Source organism: Haemorhous mexicanus, chromosome 17 (assembly GCF_027477595.1).
Source record: "Haemorhous mexicanus isolate bHaeMex1 chromosome 17, bHaeMex1.pri, whole genome shotgun sequence".
Lineage (NCBI taxonomy): Eukaryota > Metazoa > Chordata > Aves > Passeriformes > Fringillidae > Haemorhous > Haemorhous mexicanus.
Window position 1 is genome coordinate 5,416,079 of NC_082357.1, and position 27,880 is coordinate 5,443,958.

A 27,880-nucleotide genomic window follows, 5' to 3' on the forward strand; every position below is an offset into this window, starting at 1 on the left:
ATTTGGATTTCTTCTGATACTGCTGTGCTACACAGTGTCAGCAAAAATTTAAATTCACAGAGCCCCATTAGGAAAAGTTAAACATGAGAAATAATTCAGGGTTACCCTGTGCACTTAAATGGCAATTTACTTAACTGATCCTTTGCTGATCTGCCAAGAAAAAGAGGTTTCACTTCACATGAGGAAGAAATAAGGAAAGAATACTCCAGATTATTGGTGAGAGTCAGTTTATTTGCCAGTTTCAAATGAAGCTAGAACTAGGAGGGGTGTAAGAAGCGATCGTGCTTCTGACAATTCAAAAAACGTGTTACATGTTATAGGTGATATGTTTGGTTCTTTCTTGGGTTTAAATTCCTCATTTCTACTGAGGTTTTGGCAAAGGAGAAATCATACCAGTACCATGGAATAAGACCACAATCCTTCATGAAGACAGGTGCTGCTTTTCCCATTCCAGTGAAGAATGGCAATTTCTGTAAGAAGCTTCTGAAATATTGTCCCAGCCTTTAATTTGCCCAGTTCCGCTCCTATCCTGGAGGACCCTCCTGAGGCCAGGACAGCCCACACACCTTCCCAGTTCCCTCAGTTGCATGACATGTGAGCATGTCCCTCTCTGACATTCAGCAGTACCCACAATATGGATGTACCAGACCAGCTTTAATTTCCAGAGGCTTCCCAGCCAACCTGAAATGAGCTAAAAGAAACACTGAGTTTGAAGTGAGGATGCTCTGGCAGCTCCTGCATTTCATTTCAAGAGATTTTTCATGTTTCATCCTCAGTAATTTGGCACATTCCAAGGACAGTTCAGGCTTGGAATGCTGTGACATTACTGAATGCTACATGGAACAGACACTCCTCACACCATACACAAGCTGCAAGACCTTTAATCCAGTGGGCTGTGCCTTACCACTGTGACTTTGTACACTGGGTGCACTTACAGCAGGCTTTGCACAGGAAATGTACAGGGATGTGTAGTTTGGTGAACTACTTAAACCTCATGGAAGAATAAGCACAATGGACATGGAAAGTCATTGGAAATGAGCTGCTCTGTCACACAAATTCTCCAAATATTTGAGTAAATTTCTGTCTGTCTACAATCTGGCCATACTTAATTGTAAAATACAAAGTATCTGTACTGTTATACCGTTTGAACTGGTGAAGTAGCTCATCCTTGCTATCTCCAATTTCATCCAAAGTCACCACTGTCTCTATGGGACAGTAAATGTCATTACGTCTTCCCCAAAATGTCAAGTGGGCCACTCTTACAGTTTGTTCAGTTTCACTTAAGTAGATGAATCCAATAATTCTTCTGAAAAAGTAGCTCATACCATATAACATTGCCCCAGCAAAGACAGCGATGCCAGTTGTATAGAGGAGGATATTCTGGGACACCTGGCCCTGCAGGTAGAGGTAGCAGATGGGAGGCAGCATGATCATGGAGGTGGCAGTCTGCAGCAGCTTCAGTCTCGACAGGATCCTGCAGTACTTTATCCCTGGGAACCTGTAGACCAGTTGGAACTCTTCTGTCCTCCCATCCACAGCCTTCTGCTGGACCACAGCAGCAGGGGCCAAGTGGGACTGACACACAGACGGCTCTCGGGGGCTCCTGAGGTAACTCCTGACACCATGAGCTCGCTGGGTTTGTGACTGCAAACACTGCCACGCACCAGCAATCCAGGGCAGGCGAGCAGCTTCCTTTCTCCATGACCCTGTCCAGAGCTCCTTCCGCATAGATTTCCCAAAAGGTGCTGCTGTGCAGGCTGTAGTCCTGACTGTGCAGAGCCAAGCCTGTAAGGTAAGATTCCCACGGGTCATGGTTTGAGTCCTCTTTAAAACCCAACCAGCGAGCCCAGAGTTGGTCCCTCGGGCGCCTACAGACAGTAAAGCACAACCCCGGGTCACTGTAACCTTAAACCGGTGTTCTGACAGGAAACTGGTGTTTGTGCTCGCATCCCTCCCTGCAGACCCAGAGGGAAAACTCTGCCAACACAGTGAGTTCACTGACCGACCCTTGCACAACCCCCTGCCTCTCGCTGGCTGAGCAATATCCCAGGAAAGCTGCTGAAATCGCCGACCCCTTAAATAACTACTTATACAGCAGTTTTAGGGAAACAGAAAAGAAAAGTGGACTAAGCACGGTAAAGGGGAAGAAGCGGGATCAGGCCGAGGGAGGGAGCAGAGCCGGGAAGGCGCAAAGGCAGGAAGGGAAGTCCCGCGCTGACCCCGCAATGTCGCAACACGCGCGGGCACGTGGCGTGCAAGGGCCCGCCACCGAGCGGCCGGAGACAAGGACAGAAAAAGGGATGGAAAAAGGGAAAGGCATGGAGACGGGGAAAGGGGAGAAGGAGGACAAGGGGGAACAACCCGCGCCGACAGCCCCGACCCTCACCGCTGCCATAGCCGCGCCCCCTCTGCGCGGCTGCGCCCTCCCCGCCCCGCTCCGCCCCGCGCGCGGCCCGCCGGGAGGGGCGGCCCCACGGGCTGCAGCCATGGCGCCGCCGCCCTCAGCGCTCTGCCTGTTCGATGTGGATGGCACCCTCACGGCGCCGCGCCAGGCGAGTGCGGGACGGGGCTGCGGGCCCGCGGGGAGCGGGGCGGATGGCACCCCGCGGGGCCCGGCTGTGCCGTGTGCCGCGGGCCCCGTGGGCGCACTTAATTCATTTAACGCTGCTTAAAGACGCGCACGGGCCGGTTGTTGCGGAGTGGAGGCCCTGGCCTCTGCCAAATCTGACGGCTCTGTTTTGGATCCCAGAGAATCTCGGCGGAGATGGCGGTGTTCTTGCAGCGGCTGCGGCAGAAGGTGAAGGTGGGGGTGGTGGGCGGCTCGGACCTGGCCAAGATCCGCGAGCAGCTGGGCGAGGACGGTAAGGGCGATCCCGCTGAGGCGATCCGCGCTCCGGGCCGCGGGCAGCCGCCAAGGGCGCGGGGAGGTTGAACCCCGTCCGTCCCTCTCTTCCCTCGCTTGTAATTGTCTTCCTGGGGGTGCTGTGTTGCACTCGGGCTGTGAGGAGCTACTGCCCGGCATTTGGAAATCGCAGCCTGTTTGCACTGCAGGTATCTCGGTATTAAATTAAGAGGTTGTTGCTAATGTTGAAATCCCGTCTTGGTGGCAGAGCCTTGGGAGGGCTTTTTCACACTGCTGTGTGCAGTGCAGTCCTGTATGTGACATGCACCTGTGGGCTGCTCAGCTGTCGAGCACATCCCTGAGGACCTGGTTTTGTTCACTGTGAGGTTCACTATGGATTCTTGCCTTAGTCCTTTATTCTTAATGGTCTTTACTTAACTGATGCCACTCACAGCCTCCTGTAGTGCCCAGACAGCTCAGAGTTTGTTTGCATTCCAAGTGGTCTCCAGTAAACCATATCATATTGTATGGTGCTGAGACTCACAGCTCCCAGACATCTGCTGATGATTACTGACATTGAGGAAACAAACCTAAAACGGCAGCATTTGACTTGCTCTCAAGCCAGGACATGTGCCAGGTGTTTGGTCATTCCTTTACATTTAATGCAAAGAGTTATATGCCTCTAAGTAAAACCATAGGTAAGTTAAACAACTTACTTCATGTGACTTGATGTGTGTTAATCATAGTGAGAAATGGAACTAGCATTAATCTTGTGCTTGATGCTATGCTGCTGAAATTTTCATGCTTTAGGAGCTAATGTTTGCTGTATTTTAAGCTATTTAACATTTAAGACAATTTTGCATTAAGTATTGAGGGGAAATGATGAGTTACTGTCTTTTTGCTTGTTTGCAGTGATTGAAAAATATGACTATGTGTTCTCAGAAAACGGCCTGGTAGCATACAAAGATGGGAAATTCCTGAGCAAGCAGGTAAGTGTGAAATTTCCAATAGTGAGAAAAAGAAATTTTCTAAACAAGACTGTGATTTATTTGTACAGGGTAGTTCGCTGTAATCACCCTTTCAAAGACCAAAGTTGCTGCTGCTTTTATATGTTAGTCCTGTTAATGGATCATTCATTTGGCATGTAATGTTTAACATAAGTAATGGAGGGTAAACACCTAAAGAGATCCTGGCTGAATTTGCTGCCTTGACCAGTGGTTCCCGTTTACTGCAGGAACAAGCTCCATTTCTTCCTGCTTGGCTATAGCAGACATTAAATGCAGCTTTTGGTTTAGGGCTGCTGCCTTTGGCACAGTTTCCTTCTGAAGCAGGTACAACTAGGAGTCATATTAAAGGACAGTTTGGTGTTATAAAATGACCAAAAAGAAAAATGAGAGCCTTTAGTTAGTACCATGTGAGCATCAGCTGATGTTACTGATTGAAGGCGTGTTTGTTTCTCTGTGGAATTAACCATGCCTGATTACCCAATGTCTGTGTTTTCCATGTGACTTGCTTTTAGAATCTCAAATTTTGGACCCTTGGTTGAATGGTGTTTGTTTTGTTAGAGCATTCAGGGCCACCTGGGCGAGGACATCCTTCAAGATGTCATCAACTACTGCCTGAGTTACATTGCAAAGATTAAACTGCCAAAGAAGAGGTATGTGCACACAGATGTCTCAGTGTGCCCACGTTCTCCACGGGGGATATAAAGCTCAGCTCAGGGTGCTCAGCAAAATAAAGAGTAATTTCTGCTTGGGGAAGAGCACTGTGTGTGTGAAACAGAGCTCAGTCCATGCATACAAAGACAAGTCCCCAGCTGGAGCACAGGGCTTGAAATACTGATTCAGCACTTTGATGTCAGAGGGAAGGAGATTCAGTTTTGAAGTAGGAGTGTTCCCTTGCAGTGTTTGGAATTCAGCAGCACAGTGTTTTCCAGAGATGAGAAGTGCAGCCAGAGCAGCTCTGTGTGATGTGTGAGGTGCAGACACTGAAATGTGCCAGGTGAGGCAGGGCAGGACACTGCCCATATTTCTGGGAATTCTGCAGCTTCACCCCAAACTGACAGCCTGGCCTGTCAGGCCCTGAGCTTGATGGTATGCTCCAGTCACACTTGTTAAACCAAATGGTGCTTTTAAAAGCCAGTAAGGATGATGATGAGGTTGCCAGATTCAAAGTCCTAGAGACTTACAGGTGCCAGAGGTGCCTGCATGTAGTGAGACAGCTGACTCCCACTGCCTTTAGAATTAAATGGAAATTTATTGTGATATTTAATGTTTTGAGCTGTTTTTTCATCTGTTTTCTGTCTTGTTGATAAATTCCCTTGCAGAGGGACTTTCATTGAGTTTAGAAATGGGATGTTAAATGTGTCCCCCATTGGAAGAAGCTGCAGCCAGGAGGAACGACTTGAGTTCTATGAACTTGATAAAGTGAGTTACAACTCTTGAAAAATACCCAGCTCTCCTGGAGAAGGCAGTTATGGCCAGGTTCTGATTTTTTAAAAACTTTCATAGTTTGTGCAATTTTTTTTTTCATTTTAATCCTTTCCATGTGGTTTAACTAATTTCTTCATTCAGACCTCAGGCAATAGACAATGATTTTTTTTTTGTTGGAATAGCAAGGATTACTTGCAGAAGGGTGGGTTTGGCTCATGGTTTTAATCCAATATCCAGAGTACTGAACACTGCTTCTATACCTGTCCTAGGTAAAACCATACTTTCTTGTTGTCCTCTATAGTGTAACCAGCCTGGGTCCATTCAAATCAATAAAACCATTCTTTTTTGGAGGTGTTTTTGGGTTATCTTTTCATTGGTAAATCAATATTATTGCAGCGTGTAACTGTTGTTTGGTTTTGTTTTCTTTTTTCCTTAACAGAAGGAGCATATAAGAGAGAAATTTGTAGCTGATCTACAAAGAGAATTTGCAGGCAAAGGCCTCACATTTTCAATAGGTAATACTTTAAAAGAATGTCATTTAAAACATCAATTAATTTAAATTTCATTTATGTCATACTCTCTTATGGCTGTGACATCCCATCTCATTTGTGTGACAGGTCTCTCTGGGGGTGGCTGCAGGCAAGACTGAGCCTCTTTTTCCTCTCAGGCTTTTATTGGGACATTTTAATTGAAATCCATCAACAAAGAGAACTTCTTTTCTTGTCATCAGTTCATTGTCCTTTAATGTCAGTTGTGTGACTGATTCTGCTCATTTTGGAGCATATTAGATGCTTTGGATTAGTCGGAGTTGTTTCTGTGAATCAGTTTTAATCAGAGCTACTCTCTCAGTGCTGTTCCAGTTGCCCTTGGTTCTTCAGCTATACCTGCATTGTGTGGGAGGGAGGAAAGAATCCAAAAGAAAGCGCAAGCTTAAGGAAAAAATATTATAATAAGGGGGAATTAATTTTTGATGCACTTTTCATTTTACCCTCTCTACTAATATATTATCACACTCCTGCCTTTTGTTATTTTTCAGAATTGCAAAGTATGGTTGGCATTAGTGCTGAAGCACTAAGGCAGAAGTGAACTGCAGTGCAGCTCTCCTCTGTCCTTTATGTTGCAAATACCTTTTATAACATATTTATGTTGTAGATACACCTGCTTTAGCTGGGAATCATGCTCTTAGGTATTGGTGAAGGCCAAGGGCTCAGATCTAGAACAGCTGCTGAAAGGGCTGATTTCTTCCCTTTCCTACTCTGAAAGCCTTAGCAAGTCTTTTGCCTATGATTTTATGGCTGTGCATATATCAGTGATTGTGTTCATGTGTCCTTTCTTTCTAAAAGTAAAGAGATTAAATGTAATTATTTTAAAAGGTTCATTTGGATAACAGTGGTTATTTGGGAACATGCTCAGACTTTGCTGAATGGATAAATAGTCTCTGAATCACAGTTCTAATATCTGATACCCTATCAAACACTTTCTGTACTTGCAGGACTTAACTCCAGGGTCTCACAACATTTCTGTGTGTTCTGCAAAGCTCCCTCTGCCTAAAATCTTACCCAGTTTAGGGTTTTTTTCCCCTTCACCTCCCTTCAGAAATACATTGTTAAAATGAAACAAGTCTTGGTTCCTCTCTCTCCTAGGAGGACAGATCAGCATTGATGTGTTTCCAGATGGCTGGGATAAAAGGTACTGCTTAGGAATTGTTGGCAAGGATGGATACAAGACTATTTATTTCTTTGGAGACAAGACCATGCCAGTGAGTATAGTCATTTGATACACTAATTTGAGAGCTGCTGTAATTAAACCTCAAAGAGTGCGGATTCTAACCTTGTAACCTTAATCCTGACAAGAGCTGAAGTCAGGGCATAAACATGTCCATGTTTACCTAGCTGCAGATGGGAAGTTTTCCTTGTTTCCTGAACTGAACACAGGGTCCTTGCCTTAACAGAGGTTGTTTTAAAATTGAACTTCTGTAATTCTGTTAAACACCTAGGTGACATGACTGTGTGAAACTGATTGTCCTGTTTGGTCAGTGTAGATTGATTTTTGTTGGCTGGTGTTTATTAAGCATATTTATCTCCTGTCTTATTTAATACTGTGCCTTTGCTCACTACTCTGTCTCCACTCTGGGGAATTGAGCAGAGTCCTTTGTCCCTCATCACGGGGCAGAGCTCTGCAGGGCAATTCAGAGGCTTTTTAAAAAACCTCAACAGAGACCTGACGAGAGCTTGTGAGGGCACTGGCACAATTTCAATTTCAAGGACTTCCTTGAAATTGAAGCTGTCTTATTATGGCCAAAGGACAGTGTCAGGCTAAGTTTTATAAGAAAAGGCTTGGTTTGATAAGAACCCACAATTACAAAACTTAAATTACACAGGATTTTATAAATTGTGAAAAATAAAGTTTTATAAGAAGAAGACAAGCTTGAAATTAAAGTTTTTTTTCTTGTGGCATCAGCTGCGAAAGTAATCACCTGTCTGGCACAGAGCTCACAGACAGTTCATTTTAGACCCTCTAAGTGGCAGTGCAGCATTGCCAGAGTTGAAGTACTGAGAGATGATGCTGACCCCGTGGAAGCAGTGTGGCAAACAGAAATTTGGGAACAAAGCTATGGATTTTGGGGATCCAGGGGCAGTGCTGTTGTTCACTGAGCCTAATCACTGCAGGCCCTTGGAAACAGGTCCATTTTTCCCCCTGTTTCCTTTCATGTGTCCCTTTTTGTGACCGTGCTTTCTGTCAAATAAAATTAAATCATCTTCTGCTTTCAGGGAGGGAATGACTATGAAATTTTCACAGACTCCAGAACAGAAGGGCACAGTGTCACATCCCCACAGGATACAAGAAGAATCTGTGAAGAGCTATTTTTTAAATAAAAGACTTCAGAATTCACACTTCCAGGACAGTTAACACAGCAAAATAACTTGAAACATCATCTTCGTTCTGTATTGTTTTTATGGAATTGGTCATGAATAACAGGTGCTTTGCAGGTCAGTCATTACCAAAGGGAAATGTTTTAATTGAAGACCCCTTGCTGACTAGGGGAACACAGCAGAGCTCATTTAGCACCATCCTTTCAGTTTCCAATCACATAAATTGTTTTCTTTTTGCTTGATTGTGGGGTTTGGGTTGGGTTATATTTTGGGTTGGTTTTTAAGATACCTGTAAACGTCCTTAACTAATTAATTACAATTAAGTGAGGGAAGGGGAGGCATAATCTGCCTCTAGTTGATTCATGGGCTTAAAATTGGCCTGCAAGGCTTAATCTCTAGTTTTTTATGTTGAGGCAGCTTTTTAAAAGATGCAGTTGATTTTTTTAAAAATACTTACATTGTGCTATATGAATTAACATGAATTATAAGACAGTTTCTTGTCTAAAACTCGAAGATGAGTAAAAGGGAAAGGTTTTATTTCTTCCTGGGGTTGGGAAGATGGCACTGAACTAGAAGTCCCTGACTGCCATCCCTGGGAATGCTGGACCAGCTGGTGCCAAAGTTCCCTCCTCAGGATGGATGTGGTGCCAAGGCACAAGTCATTTTATGGTACCTACACTCTGTGCAGACCAAATCTAAAAAAAAAATTTGTAAAAATTAATTAAAATAACTTAAGCACATTAGCAAAATATATTTGTGTCACTTTCTGATCATTTTCTGAGATTCCTGGTTAAGGCATTAAGGGTAGGTGAGATTTTTCATACTACAAAAATGACCTAAATTATGTTTCTGTTAAAATTCAAGTCAAGCCTGCCAGTCTGTGTAAATGTTAATATTACTTTTCTCATCTGGCATTAGGAAAGTAATCTTGAGTATAAACGGTTTGATTTAGTAAAGGAGAATAAAATCTGATTTTATCAGGAAAAAATACTGTTTTGATTTGTCATTATAAAATTAATACTTGAAGCAGACCTGTTGCTTGCTTCCTGTCTGTACAATGAAATGAGTAATTTGAATATTTCCATGTTCATGGGATACTTGCACAGTAAAAAAGCAGAGAACAGAATCTTAGTGTACCACCCAAAACCCCACAAAGGTCTCACAAAACCAGAGGGGGAGCTGCAATGCACCTCATGCATTGCACCTCATGCACCTAAACTGTTTAGTCTCCCAGCACACTTCTTCCCTAGCTAGCTCCTGTTTTAATGGGAGCTGACTTAGGATCAGGACCATCCCTAGTGTAGGAATGCTCTTTAAGGGCAGACAGTTTGAGCTGCTGCATTCATTGTTTTCAGCCCCAAACACAACATTTCTGGCTGCTCTGTCCTGGGAGCCTCCTCTGATGTGCTGGCCTTGTTATTCCCTAATTGTTCTGGTAAGTGCAGTCAGTGGCTGTGAAAACATTTCCTTAAATAATGAAGTCACCACACAGGGGTGCATGTGCAGGCACCTGCATTCTCCCCTTCTTAAAGCTGATCTCCTTCAGCACCAGCTACCCAGGGAGCAGACTGGAAACACATTAAAGCACTGAAATGGTTGCATTTATTGTAAAGAAAGCAGGGGGTGATATTCCAACAAGCTGCACCGTGATAAACCCACTGCTACCAAGGCTTATGGGTCATAAAAAAGAAAACCAAACCCAAAACCCCAGCACACCATGGTGTAACACAGGCACAGCTAAGGGAAAACAAGCCAGCACAGCAGTTCCTGACCCCACATCACACCTGGGAACAGATCAGCTGCTGTGAAAGGCTCATGACAGCTCCTGACAGCCAGCACCTCTTGGTGAAGCTCCAAATACACAACTGAAGCTACACTGTTTCATACAACTAACAAGGATTGTGCCTTTTTTTTTTTTCCTTTATATTTGCAAAGTCAATAAAAATCCACTGTTAGGAAAATAACAGAGAAAAATGCTTCATTTGAAAGCATTCATATGGAAGGCAAATAGGAACAAAACCAATTTAGTAGCACTACAACTACACACAGAGTCTGGGGAAGGGTGGCCCTATCACATCCTACCAAGAGAGTTTGCCAGGGAAACAGATGCAGAATTTACTTCACCAAGACAGCTGAGCCTGCTGAGGAACTCACACAGTGTTTAATACACCTGGGCAGCACACACCTGTGTGCAGCAGTGCAGGTGTCCTGCCTGCCCCCTGGCACACCATGCCAGTCAGCTGTATGCAGTCTGGAAGGCAAATCTTCAGCCTGGTCAAAATTCAGACACCCTCTGAGGCTATGAAGTATCCACTACTCTACGGTTTTCTACCACTTACCTTGGAGCAAATTTAAATTTGGGATGGATTTTTTTTTTTTTTTAATACTGGCCTATAAAATCTGTTGCTAATCAACCATCAAGGCACCTAAGTAAATTCACAAACAACCCCAGCTTTACCAGTACAACACAGTTTCCACACTTGTGCAGCCACACCATTTGCAGTGGTGCACCTGATGGGCACTAGAGCATAACCACCTGATGGAGATTTTCCACCCTGTGGCAGCTGCTCTGTTTGTGAACTTCCTTCCATGAGGAAAACAAATCAGCAATAAACACCTCTGTCAGTCAGGCCAAGGCATTCAGGCACTGTTATCAGCAATAAAGGTACTGCAGCCCTGGAGGAGCAGCCCAGGGGAGCCCAGGGCTCAGACCTGGGCTGGACCATCTACACTAGAAGAGCTCTCCTTGAAACCTCTCCCCCCTTCCCCTGGGCATTTCCTGGAATCAGTTCACAAGACAAAAGAAAACCCACACCTCCCCTCCTCCACCAAGCACACAAACTAGGTCTCTTTAAATACATTTCTTGTAAACACATTATGCTAGATTTTTTTCATTAGCATTTGAATTGCCTTTTTTTTTTTTTAATCAGGCCAGCTGTAAAAAATGGTAATTTTGGCCTGCTTCTGCTTTATTGACAATGCAGTATTTCCTCACACACAGAATTCTTCAGCCAGGTCCTGCAGCCAGTGCTGAGCAGAGCCCACCTGGCAGCAGCCACCCTCCAGGGACACCTCAGGAGCTGATGACATGCCCTGACCAGGTCTCGTGCTTGGTGCCAGGGGCCAGGTGGGTGATCACCACCTCCACTGCCTGCAGCTTCTCGTTCTTGGGAGGGATGGTGCACATCTTGTAGGTGACCTCGTCGCCTGCCACGGGAACGTACTCGCCTTCAATGCTGTAGAGGGAAGATCCAGTTAGTCATGAGGCACAGAAACACTCGTTCTCTTTTGCAGCTAACTGAATTTTTTATCATAATTGTTAGCTTAGATGCTCAAAGTACTTCAGGGATTTTATAGAGCCTGTCATCTGTCAAAGTCTGAGGCTGATTTTGGTCATCTTGCAGTGAAATCCTATGAAAATGACTATAAACATCATCATCACCCTAAAAAAATCAACCAACCACAAGAAGTACAAAATAAAACCCAATAAAACCCACAAAAATCCCCACTCTAATCTGCCTGAAAGAATACTCAGGTGTGCCCAGGCTTGGAGTGAGAACTGTGCACCAACACCTCACTCGCAACAGCACTAGAGGGCAGGGCTGCCACTCACTTCAGGGATATGGTTTTTAAACTAAAGAAAATTGATCTCTTTTTGGTTGGTTTCCCCCCCCTTCTCACTTAAGCTTTTGAAGTTTCAGTTTGGGGTTTTTTCCTCATTTTTTCTTAAAAAGAATTATACCATATAAAGGCAAGATTTTGCCTTTAGGTTACTCCCCCATAACACAGTCTGTGGTATAAAATAAAAAATGAGCCCAAGTGAGATATGGTGTCAGATATTTCAAAATTACTTGTTGTGAGAAAAGAGAGTGTTGTCATCTTATTGCAGGGGTTCTATACTGTTGTCTCCTTATCACAAAAGTTTCAGACCTTGGTGTTTCTCATGAGCAGCTCCTCAGAGCACTGACTTCTTCACAAAGCAGCCAATTGACTCCAGTGCCCTTCCCAACCAGCCACCCCACTCTCTTATAGCACTCTTCTTCTCATTGCTTACAGCTGTGCCTGTTAAAGTCAGGCCTGATCCTGATCTTTGATAACTGACCCAGCTGCAACTCCTTAGGGATGAGATTACTTTCTACACTATCTTTATTTTCATATATTCTAGCCCCCTACAAGAGAGCTCTGCTATCCCGATGTGTTAGCCTGCAGAAACACTCACCCAGCACTCAGGGAGATTTCCAGGAGGTTCCTACTGGCATCACCTCCCCCAGAGTGGTGCCAGGGGATGCTGCACTGTGCACTTGCTACTGCACATGAGCCCGGGTTTGAAATCAGTGGGAGATGCCAAAAGGGCTTCACCTTCTGTTCAGAACAAGGTGCTGATGACACAGAGAGCTGCAAACAGCCCTCCTCACCTTCACCCTGTGTTTGAGACCAGAGCTTTGTAATAAAATTCCCAGCATGTGCCACTGAACCACTGGCAGATATTCCTCCCTCTTGCATTGCCATGAGGCTCTGACAGTACAGAAGATGCCACTTCACCTTTCTTTAAATGTACCTACAGCTACATGCTCAGCTTCCCTTGCCCTGACAGCCCAGGCTCTACATTTCTCAGTGAAGGTTTTCAGTGTTTCTCAGCAGTATCTGTATTTGAGAACAGATCAACACTAATAACAAATTCTACTGGATGTCTAATTGGTGAGACTTGCTTGTGAACTGCTGTTATACTGGAGTACAGATTTGGGTCCAGCAAAGAAAAGAAAGTGGTCTAGGTCAAGAGTTTGTAGTGCACGACTGAGTTTGGTATTTGCCTTCTCTGAGAGCACACTGGGAGCATGCTCACCCCACCCAGGAATTTTACCCCATGTTTTGTTAATAGCAGGAATCTCAGATTTTAGTGCCCTTTATATCCACTCTCATTTTGTGACCCATTATTCTTAGGGATTTTCTATTGCAGGAAAAGCTGGCAGGACTGATAGGAGGTAAATACACTGGCCCCTACTGCCAGTTCTAACCTCACATCAGAGTTTGCTCCTCCTCACAGTTCTGCAAAACTTCTCCAGCTTCATCTCCAGCACTGCCTCTCCCCAGCCTTCCCCTTTTGAGGGCTCCTGTCTGAGCCCTGCACTGCAGGTGCAGCTCAGGCTGTGGTGAGCCAAAGCAGCCCAACCCAGACAGGACAGGGTAACCAGGCATGTACAAGGGAAGCTAAAAATGACCCCTAAATCAAGACTTCTCCCATGGAAAATTCAAAAGAAAAGTCATTGTTTGCTAGCTGATTGAATCAACATGATATTGAAACTGCTCCTGTATTTAAATATGAATCTAAAACCTGCTATGAGGAGTTAAAGGCATTCCCAAGGCCTGGGGTCTGAAATGTTTGATGGAATAAAGTCCTTCAAACTTTATTTCCCTGGAAATGACTCTACTCCAGAGCCGCCCCTGACGTGGCAATCAGACCCAGGAAGGCATGTCCTAAGCTGAACCCTTCAGAGCAGTGCCTGGGAAATGAGAGTAAATTGAAGGCAGAAGAAATATTTACAGAGAAATCAAGATAAAGCCTCCTTCATCAGACCTGACAGCCCTTTCCAATGCACACAGGCTGATCCAGCTGACCTTTATTTACTTCCAAAGTCTCCAGGCCACCCTGTCAGCCCAGCCCAGTATCACACTGGACAGGCTCCCACATCTGACCTTTGCTGTGCTGTCCTCTCCAGTCACTGCCTCCATTTATGCCCCACTTCCCCCAGTTCCAACAGGTTTAGTCCTTTCAGGTGTGAAGGGATTGCATACCTAACCCCCACTGTCCTTCCGGGAGCAGAAACTAATTTACCTTTTCTAGTGCCAAAGGAATTTGCCAGCAAAGACCCAGAAGTTTACCCTGACCTTGAAACAGCAGTTTTGCAGCAAGGCTGTACTGGAACCTGATGAGGGAACACAAAACCCCGACAAGAGACACAGGAAAGGGTTGAAAGAGTCAAACCAGAAGTGAAAATAAAAATGGTATATAAAAAAAAAAATTACATCATCTTTCCTACTTAAACCTCTTGAATCTCAAGGAGGATCAAAGGAATCTTGATCCTTTGTGGCAGAGAAAAAAAGAGAAAAAATTATTGCTATAAAGCTAAAAGCACTAAACTGAAGCAGCATCTCCCTTTGGTGCTCCAGCCACCCACTGCAGAGCCCCAGGCCCTTCAGGGAGGAGGAGCTCATCACCACTGCACAGCCACCCAACCAAACGGATGCCCTGCCCAGGAAGGGATCTCAGGTTTGGCTGAAACATCTTTTTTTTTTTTTTTTTTTTTTTTTTTTTTTTTTTTAAACAAACAGGAACCTTACACGTTTTTTAAAACCTCCTGTAAAACAGGATAAGCTACAGTTAGTAAAATAAACGTTTGAAATCTGCAAAAATCAGTAAATATGGTTAATATAAAAGGAAAATGGATTCACAGTATCCTAGAGCACCAGTATAAAAAAGCTTGAAGCTCCTGAAAAACGGAGGTAAATGAGGAATCACTTGAATATTCGAGATCAAGTGAGGAAGAAGAACAGCTTGAGCATTAAAAAGGATGGGTGTTTTGTTAGGGTATGTTTTATTTAAATGGAAATATGAATATGTACCTGGACAGGTTCTGGTAAGACGTGTGTTGCAGGAACACTGGTAACAAAGTGACTCTGCTTTTCCAAGAGATAAGACTGAGTGAATCAATACACACTCACACAGAACATGGCTAGCACACCCCACAATGCAGCCAGGGAGAGAAGCAAAGGCCCAGACTGCAGGACACACTCAGCTGTCCCTGAAAGCCACCAGGTCCCTCAGACCTTGGGAGGCGACTCTTCGGGCACTGCCTGTTAGCCCCGGTCTGCCAAGGAAAAAGAAAAAAAAAACCCAAAATATTTGCTGACCCACATTTCTTATGCTGAATCGTGAGGTTAAATACTCGTGTTCCTTCTACCGAAGGGATCAGACTGTGCCCAGAATCTGCAGAGCCCTGAGCACTGCCCAGCCCAGACTGGTGCACTTTTCTCTGCTAGGGAGCATTTCTTGCAGGGCTGAGCATTATGCTGGCAGCATCAGATCCTTTCTTGGTTTCACTGCTTATCCAAGCTGACACTACAGGTGACTGGAGCTTGTGATAAAACCTCATTCAACCCCAGGACAACTTCATCTGATCCCTACTTTGCTGTCTTCCTTCATTTGTTGAGGTGACGCTGCCCCACCAAGGCCAGGCCTGTCCTTTGCACAGCTGTGTATAAAGGTTGTGGCCACACAAACATCTCCAATTTCATTCTCTGCTTTTGGCCTTTAAACTTTCCTCCCACAGATCAGATATTCTTTTGTCTCCTGCAGGTTTGTGATCCCTAGTTATTTTTGGTGCCTAACAAATATGAGATCATTAGCTCATTGCCCCCAGTGCACACCAAAAGCAAGAGGACAAAGGTCTGCAGCCTGAACAGAGCTGAGAGTGAGCAGTGTCCCCTGGGCAGTGTTTGCCACCAAAAGCTGCCCAGGGGACAGACACAGACCCCCCTCCAGCCCTGCTATCACTACATGTGATGCTTGGAAGGAGGAACAAACCACGTCCAGACTGTGCAGTGCTCGTGGAGGCATGCAGAAAGGACAATATGATGGCCCTTGAGAGGGGGTGACACGGTGGCAGTGGAGGCAGAGCCCTGCACAGAGCTGAGGCAAGATCCTCCAGCAGGAAGCAAGCCTCAAGCATTGGGCAGGAAATGAACTGGAAAAGATCAGAGAGAGTAAACAGAGTTCTTGGAACAGACTCAGACATTCTGTAAACAATGTAAGTTACCTGGAAAATTTGGTAAAGGAAGTGAAACATGGACTTCTTTGATGTTACATATTGATTAAATAATTTTAGATCTGTATTTTTTATTTTCGCCGTCCATATATAATAAATTTTGATCTAGAGGAATGTGGAAGTTTCCACTGCTATTTGAGGTACTGGAGTGCACTTTCAATTCAAAATAATGAATATCTACATACCCAGGAATCTTAAGACACTTCAACAATTTCAAATTCAAGCTAAAAATAGGAAATGCTTCCCTGATATTAGAGTCAGAGAGACACAACAGAATGAGTTTTAGATTATCCAGCACCTCCCATTTCCCAGCTCAGTGCCAGTCTGGTATGGTGGAGCATTTTATCCTGCACTATTTTTAGGGAACTGGGAGGTTATTAGGAAATTACCTAAATAAGGAATGTTCTAGTTCTTCCTTCTCACAGCTGCTATTCATACTCCAGGACTCTAGTTAAACCTCTTGGGACAAAGCCAAAGTCACGTGGAAACATTTTGGAACAAGAGTTTTCAGTGAATTCTGAGCCTTGCTGGTCACCAAGCCTGCCATGGGTGACACCATGGAGCAATTCCATGGGCTCTGTTACCTCCTGGGCTTCTTAAAGTTCAATTAACACTCAACACTTGTCTCAAGAAACCTGAGGTGTTTTTAACAGCAAGATACAACAGAGTAATGAACCATTGTGAGTAACTAATCCCAAATGCCCTCCCATGCATTCCCTGTGCAAGCCAAGGGCCCCAGCACCCACCACAAAGCCAGCAGTGACCTTGAGGAGCTGGCTGGCAGGAGCAGGGCTGCCTGTCCCCACCAGTCACACCAGGGACTGGGACAGACAAGTGTGAAGAGGCTCAGACACTGAAGAATCCCAGCAGTTAATATCCAAGGGCTCTGCTCCAGGATCCCCTGGTCCCTGAGCTGTTGCAGAGAAACTTCCCAGGAGCTGCACTTCTCTCCCAGTTCAGGGGATGCACCATCCTGGTGCCCAGCTCTCCACTGGCCATGGTGCCTGAACCCCCATTCAGGGGTAGTTATGGCTCCAAATCTACCTCCAGCAGCTAACTGAAGCCCAGGCAGCACAGACAGCCTGTCAGGAAGGAACAGAAGAGAGCTTTCCAGGGATGCCTCTGTGGGCTCAGCCAAAGACAGAGACACAGGCCTGGATCCTGCCACAATCCCAGCTGCTGTGTGCCTCTGGGAACACAGCTGGGGCAGCACACCCTGTGCTCCCTGAGCACAGAGCCCCATCCTGCAGCAGCCTGCAGCGCCAGCCTTGGCTCTCACCTGTCACAGTCTGGATCATGGAGGGGAAGTTTCTGGGGAGATTTCACTGCAATAATGACCACAGCAACCTGACTCTCCTGCATGCACCACTGCAAAGGGAGTTTTCTGGGCCAGCTGGGCAGGGGGATGGAGAACCCTTAGGAAAAAGATTATCCATGTCCTATTCATTTCCAAACCCCTCTCGAGAAAGATCTGGAATTCTGCTGCCTCCCCTTCCTGCCCCAGATAATTTACCTATTTCAGACACTCCACTCTGCAGCAAAGCATCAGAAGGGGAGCACATCAGGAAGGATGTGTGCTGTCCAAAGCATGTAAGCCATCCAGGATTTTGAAGGCAATCAGAAAGCTGAGATTTGGCTTCCTAGCACCCCCAGAGCAGTTGGTTGCAATCAGCAGAAACTGCTTTGCTGGTAGTTCACAGAAAAGCCAGAGAGGCCAGAGAAGTTTGTTCTCTTGGCTCAGATTCAGCTCTCAGATAATTTAGAATGATCAGGTAATTTTAATTTCCAACCCATATTGTTCCACTCCAGCAGAGGAGCAGCACCACAGAGAAGCCAGGAGATGTGGCTCTAATGCTTTGCACCAAGCAGTGATCTGGCAGGAAATCAGAGGAAAGGAAGGAGCATGAAAAGATGATCTCTCCATGGACACAAGCAGCTCAGAGCCAGCTCCTCAGTGCAGGGCACAGCTGGGGTCTGCCTGCAGGAAGATGCAGCTGACAGAACATCTCCAGCACAGCCATCTCCAGCAGCTAGAATGCATCAGCAGAAAGGGACCATCCCCACCTGGGAGCCTGGCCAGAGCCCTCAGGTGTTTAGCCCTGCTGAGTTACAGACACTGGAGGCAAAACCTGAGATCACACCACAATGGAGAAGTAAAGAACAGCAAGCTCAAGGATGTCCCTGGGGACCAGGGGTGCTGTGTGCCAGTGTCCCTGGGGGAAGCACAGTATCAGTTCTTCAGAGCCTTCACTGCCCACGGGTCAGGAACCCAGCCTGAAGGACAGCCTGAAGGCCTCTCTGCAATGTAGCATTTTCCCCTTCAGAGCCAAGTGCTGGCAAACTGCAGAAAACCCACAAGCACTGCATGTTTTTTCTTTTTCATTAAATATGCTGCTTTGCAAAATAAAATCTTTTTAAAAACCAAGAATGTGGTCATTCATCCATCACTGCTCTCTGGTGAGCCACCTCCTTGCCTTGCCCTTGCAGGCACACAGGCTTCAGGCCAAGTCCCAGAGAAGTGCAAAAGCCTGGGGCACAAACCACCTCCATCATGTGCCCTCTCCCAAATGCTCTGGGGAAGCAGAAGGGTGGGTGCAGTGCTCTAATGCACAACATTTGATCTGCTCCCCCAGGTTCCCCTGCTCCCCCATCCCTCAGCAGCCCAGCTGAGAAGGGAAGCTGATGTGAACCTGTCTGCAAGGCAGCACCTGGCAGGGAGCACCTGAAACATCAACAGCCAGCACTGCAGGGAGTCCTGTCTGCTCTCTGGGAACATCCCACAGCTACAGCTGGGACAGCGGGGGGGGGGAGGGAGGGCACCAGAGGCACTGTGTGTGGTGACAGCCACGCCAGGGAGTGTCTGGGAGAGCTGACTTACTCCTAGGAGGGAAGAGGAGCCAAGGAGGTGACATACAGGAGGATAAAGCTCTCACACTGGTGCTGTAACACCACCATCAGTTTGGTGACAGTGGATCATCACAGGCTGGTGGAAATGGAAGCACTGACAGTGTTATGAGTTTGTAATAATGTTGGGGAGTTGTTTGTTGTGGGGAAAGGGAAAGAGTCCAGGACTTGCTGGGGGTAGGAGGTGGACAACTCAAAGAGTGATTGGGCCGGAGCATCAACCAATCACTCGACGCCCTGGAGAAATGATTGGTCCAAAATGAACACCGGTAAAGACCAATCAAAGCGCCCGAATTCCACCAATCAGTGCGCGGATCCAAAACCCACCAATCCTGGACCAGGGATTTGTTATAAAAAGGGGAGTTTTCTACATTGGGGGCTCTTTTTCTTTCTTGTTTTTTTTTTGTTCTGTTGTTCTGTGGGTTTCTTTCTGGTTCCCTTTTCAAGCTGTTGTGTGAGGATCTGGGCATATCCCAGGTTCTCTGTTCCCACCGACTTGTTTTTGAATAAATGAGACCCTGTTTCAATAGCTTTCTGAGATTTGGCCTCGTTCATTTTTGTAACAACAGTACATGTCACTATTAAAAATGTAATTATGGGCTTTTTAAAAATTTCACTCCAGGCAAATGAATTTGCCTTTGCTTCCTGCTTTCCAGAGATGTTATCTGAATTACTATCTCAGCAGCTCCTCTGCCTCCATGCTTGCCAGCTAGGGGTTTATATTCACTACAGCAAGCACATTTTGTGTTTGTTCTAGAGAGGGGTGAAGTATGAATCTGAGAAAAACAAAACCTCATCACACCCAAGAGCCATGACATTTCCCTAGCACAACTATTTATACCAAGTTGAGAACTGTCTGCAGTAAGCACAAGGAAGCAGGACTCACTTGTACCCAATCAGTTAAAAAAGAGAAGTGGCTCCACACAAGTCTTATCAAACACCAAAACAAATCATCTCTGCAGCCTTCAGAGCCACTCATGAAAAGAAATCCAGCAGACAAAAAGCTCCTTTCAAAGCCTGTGCTGCCATGCAGCCTGACCCTGACAGGCTGGAGAACTGGGAAGAGAGCAGCTGCTGAGGTTCAGCAAAGGCCACTGCAGGGTCCTGCAGCTGGGGAGGGATAACCCCAAGCACCAGCACTGGCTGGGCTGACCCAGGATGGCAGCTCTGCAGAGAGGGACCTCGGGGTGCTGGTGGGTGACAAGCTGACCAGGATGTGCCCTGAGGGCCAGTGGGAGCCTGGGATGCACTGGGGAGAGTGTGGCCAGCAGGGCAGGGAGGTGACCCTGCCCTCTGCCCAGTCCCACTGAGGCACATCTGCAGGGCTGTGTCCAGGTCTGGGCTCCTCAGGAGAATGACAAGGAGCTACCAGAGAGGGCCATCAGAGGCCACAGAGATGGTAAGGGGTCTGCAGCATCTCCTGAGAGGAGAAACTGCAGGAGCTGGGGCAATTCAGCTTGGAGGAGAGAGGACTGAGAGAGGATCTCATTAGATTTAATTATCTCAAAGGCAGTTGCCAAGAGGATGGTGCCAAGCTCTTCTCATTGTGCCCAGCAACAGAACAAAGAGCAATGGCCATAAACTAAACATCAGAAGTTCCACCTCATCATGAAGAAGAAATTCTTTATGTTGAAGGTGACTGGACCTGCCCAGGGAGGGCATGACCTCTCCCTGTCTGGAGACATTCCAAGCACACCTGGATGCATTCCTGTGTAACCTGCTCTAGCTGACCCTGCCTTGGCAAGGCATTGGACTGATACTCTCCACAGGTTCCTTACAACCCTAACAATTCTGTGATCCCATATTTCTACCCATATCTCAGAAGTCCAACTCAATAAAGCAGCTTTGGTGCAACTTCCACTCATAAAACATGACTACATGTCCACCTTCTGCACAGATACACAGAAAATTTTGCAGACATCAAGTGAAGCTTTTGAATGCCACATACATTTGACTTTATGTTTGGGCTAATGCTCACTTATAGAAAGGAAATGCCAACCCAAGTGTTGTTATTATCTTACAAAAATAAAGAAACTTACGGAAAGAGACATCCCATCCTATGGAAGACATTTTCACTAAAAAATAACCTCACAGCTCCTCAAGGCTTAGGGAAGAAAATAATTTAATTCCTTGAATTAAATGTTTTTGTTGAAAATCATAATAATCTGCAAGACAGGCAGCTGGTGCTTATGCTTTAAAACCTTCACTAATCATCACAGCTTAGTGATGAGCACAGAGGAGCAGTCTATCTTGGTGAATGCAAACTGGCATAACCATTTCATCCAAGCTCCTGAAATCCCAGCTTTTGGGAAGAATTCAGGAGAAACAATCGGCTTTCATTTCATGAGTACATGCCTGTACCACACTGAGCCAGTGAACAGCCTAACACCTCTCTCACATTCAGATTTAACTGAATAAATAGATGGAAAAGAATCACTTGATAAACATGAGGAGGATCTCAAAACTCTGTGCAAACCAGAGTCACTGGAGTTCCCTGAGCCACAGGCCTGGTTACAGAATGCTGCCACAAAAAGCAATTCCAGTTAATAAAGAGCATTCTATCAAATTCACTGTGAAATAAACTGAAATGAAAGGCATTACTAATTTGTCCTTCCAGTGTTGCCTTGCATCAGAATTGAGACAGTGACACCATCACCCTCCAGCACTAAAAGCTGTTTCCAGCAACTCAAATATACTCTGAGTAATTAAAGAACACAATGTACTGAAACCTTCAGTACTTCAATAATAGCACTTTTCACTAACAGGTTGAGGCAGAAACATCAGCTATTTTTGAACTGAAGCTCTGAGACAGTACCTACATGTGAAACATTTAAAACAGTGGCCCATTCCTGCTACAATAGAAAATGCTGTTGACTTCAAGAGAGTAGACTTGACCTAGAGGAGCTGTAAAAACACAAAACACTTCAGTCCTACAAAATCTATATGAACTAAGATGTTTCTGAAGGAGCAAGGAAAAGAGCCTTTGAACACACAGTTTCTACCAGAAGAAGGGCAAGGTTTGCCTGCTGTGAGAGGGGAGAAGTGGAGGTCCATGTTGAAAGCCAAGTCTGGTAAACCCCACAAAGGGCTCAGAGCCTGTTCCTGGCAGGAGGAGATCACCAGGGAGGGAGAGAACCCTCAGCACTGCAACTGCCAACCATGGGTGGGCAAAGCCTCTGCCAGAAAGGCACAGGTGCCACAGGGGTGGATGGGGTACAGGACGTGCCCTGCAGCCTTCTCCTGCAGGGACACCACAGCAAGTGGAGCCTGTTCCTAGTGTGAAATGGACTGAAATGACGCAGCTGAGAGCAAAGAGAGCCAGGCTGGTCCTGTCGCTGGGCTGTGTCTGAGGGGCCAGAGCCTCTCAGCCCTGCCCCTCTCAGCCCTGCCCCTCTCAGCCCTGCCCTGCTCCAGCCTCCCCAGACAAGGGTGGTGTGAGGGCACGGCTGGGGGAGGCTGGAGGAGCAGAGAACCTCCTGTGCCAGCCAAGCAAACACACTGAAAACACCTCCAGAAGTGAGGCTGGCCACAAACTTATAGAACCTTTTGGCTGGTTCAGTGGTGCTTTAGGATGGAGGGAGTGGGTGGCAGGCAGGGGAGGGTGGCAGAGCACTCTGAGGTTACTCTAATACAGTTTATTGATGGCTCCCAGTCAGAGCAGTTTGAGAGCAGGTGGGATCAATACACCAACAGCACAGCCCACCAGAGGGGACTCCTGTCACAGGGGCCTCGCACAGACCATCAAAAATCACAGCACACAAAGTTATTTTTGTAATGTCACTTGGGACCTCAGCATAGGAGACATATGGGAGTCTTAAACAGGGAAACAGAAAAACCATCTCTGGAGCTGCTACTGTAAGTGGAGGGGAATTGAGGGCAGGAACACTTTGTGCACCCCAGGACAGAAGAAAGATGTGTTGGACCATAGGATAGAAACCTGAAAGAGCAGTTCACATTTTGTACAGACAAACAAAACAGCAACCCCAATCAAAAAGTCATCTCCAAGGTTTTAAAAGGAATAATTTCACATAACTGAAGAAAATTTTATTGAACAAGTTGGAAGAGAAAATGTACAGGGAAAAAAAAAAACAGGACTGAAAATAGACAGTTCTTTAAAAGGAATTCATTAGAAGGCTGAAAATTCATGTTTCTGCAAGAAGGCTGTTGTAACTAAACCCCTGCTGATCAGTAACTGTATAGGTCAGACCAGATGTTCACAGTTAAATTTTTTCAATTGTGACATAGGAAATGCTATTTTTAAGTTATTCAGGAAATGAGGAGAAATAGTGCATTTGCATTAGACAAAAGAGAAAGGAGATATTTAATGTCACTTCTTTGGGTTGAACACAAGTCAGACCACTGAGCCTATTTGCACCCATGAGCCCTACAGAGCTTTGGGTTGTCAATGCCCATGGTGCAGCAACATTCCAGAAACCTGGAGGAAAGCCAAGCCAAGGGCTCCTTCTCCAAGGACACGTGCTGCATACACAACCAGGAAAGACACTGGGGCAATGGGAGTGGGTTTGGTGAGGCTTTTGTTGACTTCCACTGGATAACCACTCTGAACAACAAATAAGGATTATACAGCTTCAGTACTGTGAGCAATAGGTACAATAAAACTGGTGGTAGATCTAGAAGAAGTTACAGGAGAATAAACATCAGTCTTAACACACACACACCCTCAGAGACCAACAGCCCCATCACTGGTCAACATCCCAGCCTAGGAACAAATATTAAAATTGCCTGTTAAACCTTGCAGATTATCCAAGCCTTAAACAGCAAGGGCAGTGCAGGCAGGGGGTGTGCTGGGCATTCCTGGGCAGGCAGGGCTGTCCCAGGGGTGTTCTGGGCATTCCTGGGCAGACAGGGCTGTCCCAGGGGGTGTTCTGGGCATTCCTGGGCAGACAGGGCTGTCCCACAGGATATGCTGGGGAGTGCTGGGCAGGCAGGGCTGTCCCAGGGGATGTGCTGCTCCAAAGCCAAGCCAGGAGCCTCACATCCAGGAATCAGGAATGCAGTCATGGCTGGGAATGCCAGGCTGGGTCTGGGACTGCACCAAACTTTGACACTGCAGAGGATGCTGAGGTCACAGCAGGTAAGCAACTCTGCAAAGACTGGGGATAAAGGGCTAATGCGATTATGGGATGTACAGAAAGAGAAACAGAGCAGAACTGGAGGAGATTTTGTCTCCTTACACTGAAAGTGTGTGTGCAGTGTATAGTCTTAACATTATACTTAAGTTCTTCAGTCTCTTTTCTAAGCATGCTGCAAAGACTGGCTTAGACTGGAGAAAAATTCTCAGCAAGGGACTTAAAAAGCTTTATCTGCTTAGTTTATCAAAAGGTAAATTCAGAGGGGGTGGTTCTCTGTGTGTTCAGGACAAAAAGGGTTCAAGTACTAATGAACCCTTTTACAGAGAAAGCTTCAACTATAAATTGCTCATAACCTAAGCAAGATAAATTCAAGGAAGTAATAAAGTGTAACTTTTCTCAACAGTAAAGGCAATTAACCTTTAGTTTAATAATGGTACAAGCAGTGCAAAGTAAAAGTAGTGAATTTTCAGTGCTATAAATCTTTACATTAAAACTAGACACTGCATGAGATATTCGCTTCAGGTGAATGCAAGTTTCTGGGTCTAGGCAAAACTCATAGCTTATTCTAAGAAATTTAAGGATCATCTAGTTTTTAACTCAACAGATTTATAATAATAACAGGAAAAGAACTGCATAATTTATTGCTGCCAGTAACATCTGCATAACCCTTCTTTGGTGGAGTAAGGATGACAGATTATAAACCAGATTATGCCTGAAATGTCGAGAGCAGTTGGTAATGAAGGCAAAGCTGAGATGCAGCTCCCCTTGGGCACATGTTGTATTTGCAGGGAACCCCTGACAAGGCGGAGAGAGAAATGATGCATCTGACTCCATCTTACCAGAAGGCTAATTCATTACTTTATTATACTATATTATTCTATACTGTATTACATTACATCTAAACTTAATCTGCCAAGCACACCACTGCACTCCACTGCCCAGCATCTCGTGACTGTCAGCCCACAGTCCCAACACACACACCCACACACACACACACACACAGAGACACACTGGCCCTGATAGCCCAAGGAAACAAAACCCCATCACTTTGGGAAAACAATCTCCATATTGCATTCTATCTTGGCACAAACACAGGCACAGCAAATGAGATAAGAATATTCTCTGGAAGAATTGTGCCTTGCTTTCCTGTGTGAAGAGAAACGTGGGGCTCCAGGCACACAGACAGAACTCACTCTGAGATGTGCACGAAGATGTCGGGCCCTCCGTCCGCAGGGGTGATGAACCCGTGGCCCTTGGAGCGGCAGAAGCACTTGCAGACCCCTTTGTAGATGGGCCCCTCCGAGGCTCTCACCGTTCTGCAGGAGGAAGCACAAAGAGCAGCTCAGGGCTGGGCACACTCCCACTGTCACCAGGGCACACTGAGCAGAAGGCACAGTGGCCAAGCCCTCCCTCCCCGTGAGCACAGAGCTCTGCAGCAGCTGCTCGGCTCTCACTGCCACACACTGCACTGCCTGGGGCCTTTGGAAGGGACACTCAGATGAAGGTGTTTGCTAGCACTATAATGCATCAGTTGCCATCTTGAATTCAACTGCTTCATCACTGGGGCAAGTTTTCCTCCAGAAACCATACTAAATGTAAGAATCTTCCACTTCCAGACACCATACTGCCTTTGCTTCCTGCTTTCCAGAGATGTTATCTGAATTACTATCTCAGCAGCTCCTCTGCCTCCATGCTTGCCAGCTAGGGGTTTATATTCACTACAGCAAGCACATTTTGTGTTTGTTCTAGAGAGGGGTGAAGTATGAATCTGAGAAAAACAAAACCTCATCACACCCAAGAGCCATGACATTTCCCTAGCACAACTATTTATACCAAGTTGAGAACTGTCTGCAGTAAGCACAAGGAAGCAGGACTCACTTGTACCCAATCAGTTAAAAAAGAGAAGTGGCTCCACACAAGTCTTATCAAACACCAAAACAAATCATCTCTGCCAAATGTAAGAATCTTCTACCTTTGATGAGTTTGGGAGTACCAGTGTCCACCTAAGTGTTGTGCTTTCACAGATTTCACAGTGAAGCCCAGCTGTAGTGCGTAACAGCCAGACTCATGCCTGAACTCCTCCTCCACTGCCATGGGACCTGTATTTTAAAATGAGACACATTTGCAGAACCGGCAATCTGCAATACTGCCATCAAAAAAAATGACTTGTCCTGAAAACTGTGTGGTTAAATCCTTTTTTCTGCATCAAATACACTGATCCAGGGTTTGGCTCCAGGGATCCAAACTCACTCAAACACTTCCATTAAAGAAAAACAACTGGTTTAGACATATTATGGGGTTTGCTCTGAGCATTGCTAGGTCAGAACCTTCTTTATGCCAGGAGTATCCAGTAGGTTCCATGTTAGAAGAGGATTTTGGTGCAATTCTTCAAACACAATGACTGTGCAGCCATTTATTTATATGCATCATGGCAACTTGGACATCACTCTCCCAAATGTTTAAATTTTACTGAAGTCTAAATGAAATTGTTTTTAAAAAATGGTAACAGCTTTGTTCCTTAAATCAAACTAACAATAAAGAAATGTAGTTGAAAGTGCTAAAGAAAGAAATCGCCATTAAATCACTTCATTTCCAGCTCTATAAAACTGTCAACACACCTGACCTCACAAGTGCTTGTTACACAGAAAAGCACTCACTGTCCTAAACAAGCTATTAAAGTTCAATTGCATCTTTCAAAGAGATAAGGCACTATGGGGGATGAGGCCCCCCACTGCCAGTGAACCAAAATTAAATAATCCCACTGAATAATAAACCACTGCCTGTCACATTCATCTCTTTATACAACTGCTCACCTAGAGCTCCTCTTGTTTAAAGAGGACACACACACAAAAAATTCTGAGCTATTTTGGTATTCAGAGCAAACAAATACAGCAAGATTCCTACACTAATTAATGATTAAAGAACTGTGGAAGCAAATAACAAATTCTTTCTTTTTGTAAGACCCAAACTAAGATTAACAGCAGAGAAGATTTACAAAGAGTTCATTATTAACACAGCACTGAAGCAAGCTAGCTTAGACCTGCTTTTCAAGGGCAACCCCAATTATTAAGTCAATTATGTTCCTTTTAGCAATCTACTTCCATCAAGAAGTTCAGGGCATTTGAAAGCTTTTGGAACTGACAAAATATAAACTTTTCTTCTGCTTCTCTTCTTTTTTTGCCTCATTTTGAATTCAAAAGTAATAATATGAAGCATCAGTGAGACTTATTATTTCAATCCTCATGGATAACTCTGGAAGAACAGAGCTGGATAACACTGCAAGAAGCAAAAGGGGAAAAGCACACAAAACCAGAGTGAGTGGCCCAAAACAGGCTGGCTGTGGGGCTGAGATTTTACTGCCACAGCTTTCGTTCAGCACTGCCAGACCTTCCTCACACAGAAATAAAAGACTGTGGCAGAAGCTTCACATTGTACCCAGATTCAAAGGGTCTGAGATGAAGAAAGAAGCCCACGTTGCCTTCTTCAGGTCAGCCCCTCACTGGGAGGCCCCTGACAGGCACTGGGAATTCTTTGCAATGGCCAAACCCGGCCACACCATCCTCTGCTTCTGCACTGGGGAGGAGTTCTCTCTGGACAGGACTCACAGGAGCCTGCACAGCACCACGGGCCCCAGAAAAGCTCGGGGAAAGCCAGCTCTGCTGAAAGATCACTACCTTAAAGAAGTACAACAAGCAACAAATATTACCTTGATTCATGGAAAACCTCATACAAAAAACTTTAGAGAAATAGATCAGGGGTCACACCCTGATAACCCATATTCTTTAACAGGTCTATTTGAGCAATCTTAAGGTGAAGCTATGAAAGCTGAATAAGAAAAGGAAACAAGGAAACACTTTCCTCTGAAAAGTGATGGAGCATCCCTAAAATGTAACCTTGATGACATTAGCACAGG

At 45.5% G+C, this 27,880-nt stretch overlaps 3 protein-coding genes across 4 annotated transcripts in view; 1 reads left to right on the forward strand and 2 right to left on the reverse strand.

The window, feature by feature from the left end:
- Positions 1-210: 210 nt before the first annotated feature.
- Positions 211-2,488, reverse strand: TMEM186 (transmembrane protein 186). Its single transcript, XM_059861535.1, has 2 exons — positions 2,387-2,488; positions 211-1,785 (listed from the first exon to the last, which is right to left on the reverse strand). Exons 1-2 carry the CDS (start codon positions 2,486-2,488, stop codon positions 1,048-1,050), a joined length of 840 nt encoding a protein of 279 aa, XP_059717518.1. The 3' UTR covers positions 211-1,047.
- On the forward strand, positions 2,439-9,135 carry PMM2 (phosphomannomutase 2). The gene is made up of 8 exons (XM_059861532.1): positions 2,439-2,552; positions 2,750-2,861; positions 3,755-3,831; positions 4,408-4,499; positions 5,169-5,268; positions 5,714-5,789; positions 6,918-7,033; positions 8,046-9,135. Exons 1-8 carry the CDS (start codon positions 2,487-2,489, stop codon positions 8,148-8,150), a joined length of 744 nt encoding a protein of 247 aa, XP_059717515.1. The 5' UTR covers positions 2,439-2,486; the 3' UTR covers positions 8,151-9,135.
- A 591-nt stretch (positions 9,136-9,726) lies between these two features.
- Positions 9,727-27,880, reverse strand: part of CARHSP1 (calcium regulated heat stable protein 1) — a 38,191-nt gene continuing 20,037 nt past the window's right edge. For both annotated transcript variants that reach the window (XM_059861537.1, XM_059861536.1), the window contains exons 3-4: positions 25,161-25,283; positions 9,727-11,383 (exon numbers count right to left, since the gene is read on the reverse strand). In XM_059861537.1, the coding sequence (XP_059717520.1) occupies positions 11,221-11,383; positions 25,161-25,283 (286 nt within the window). In that variant the 3' untranslated portion in view covers positions 9,727-11,220. The remainder of the gene's footprint in view (positions 11,384-25,160; positions 25,284-27,880) is intronic.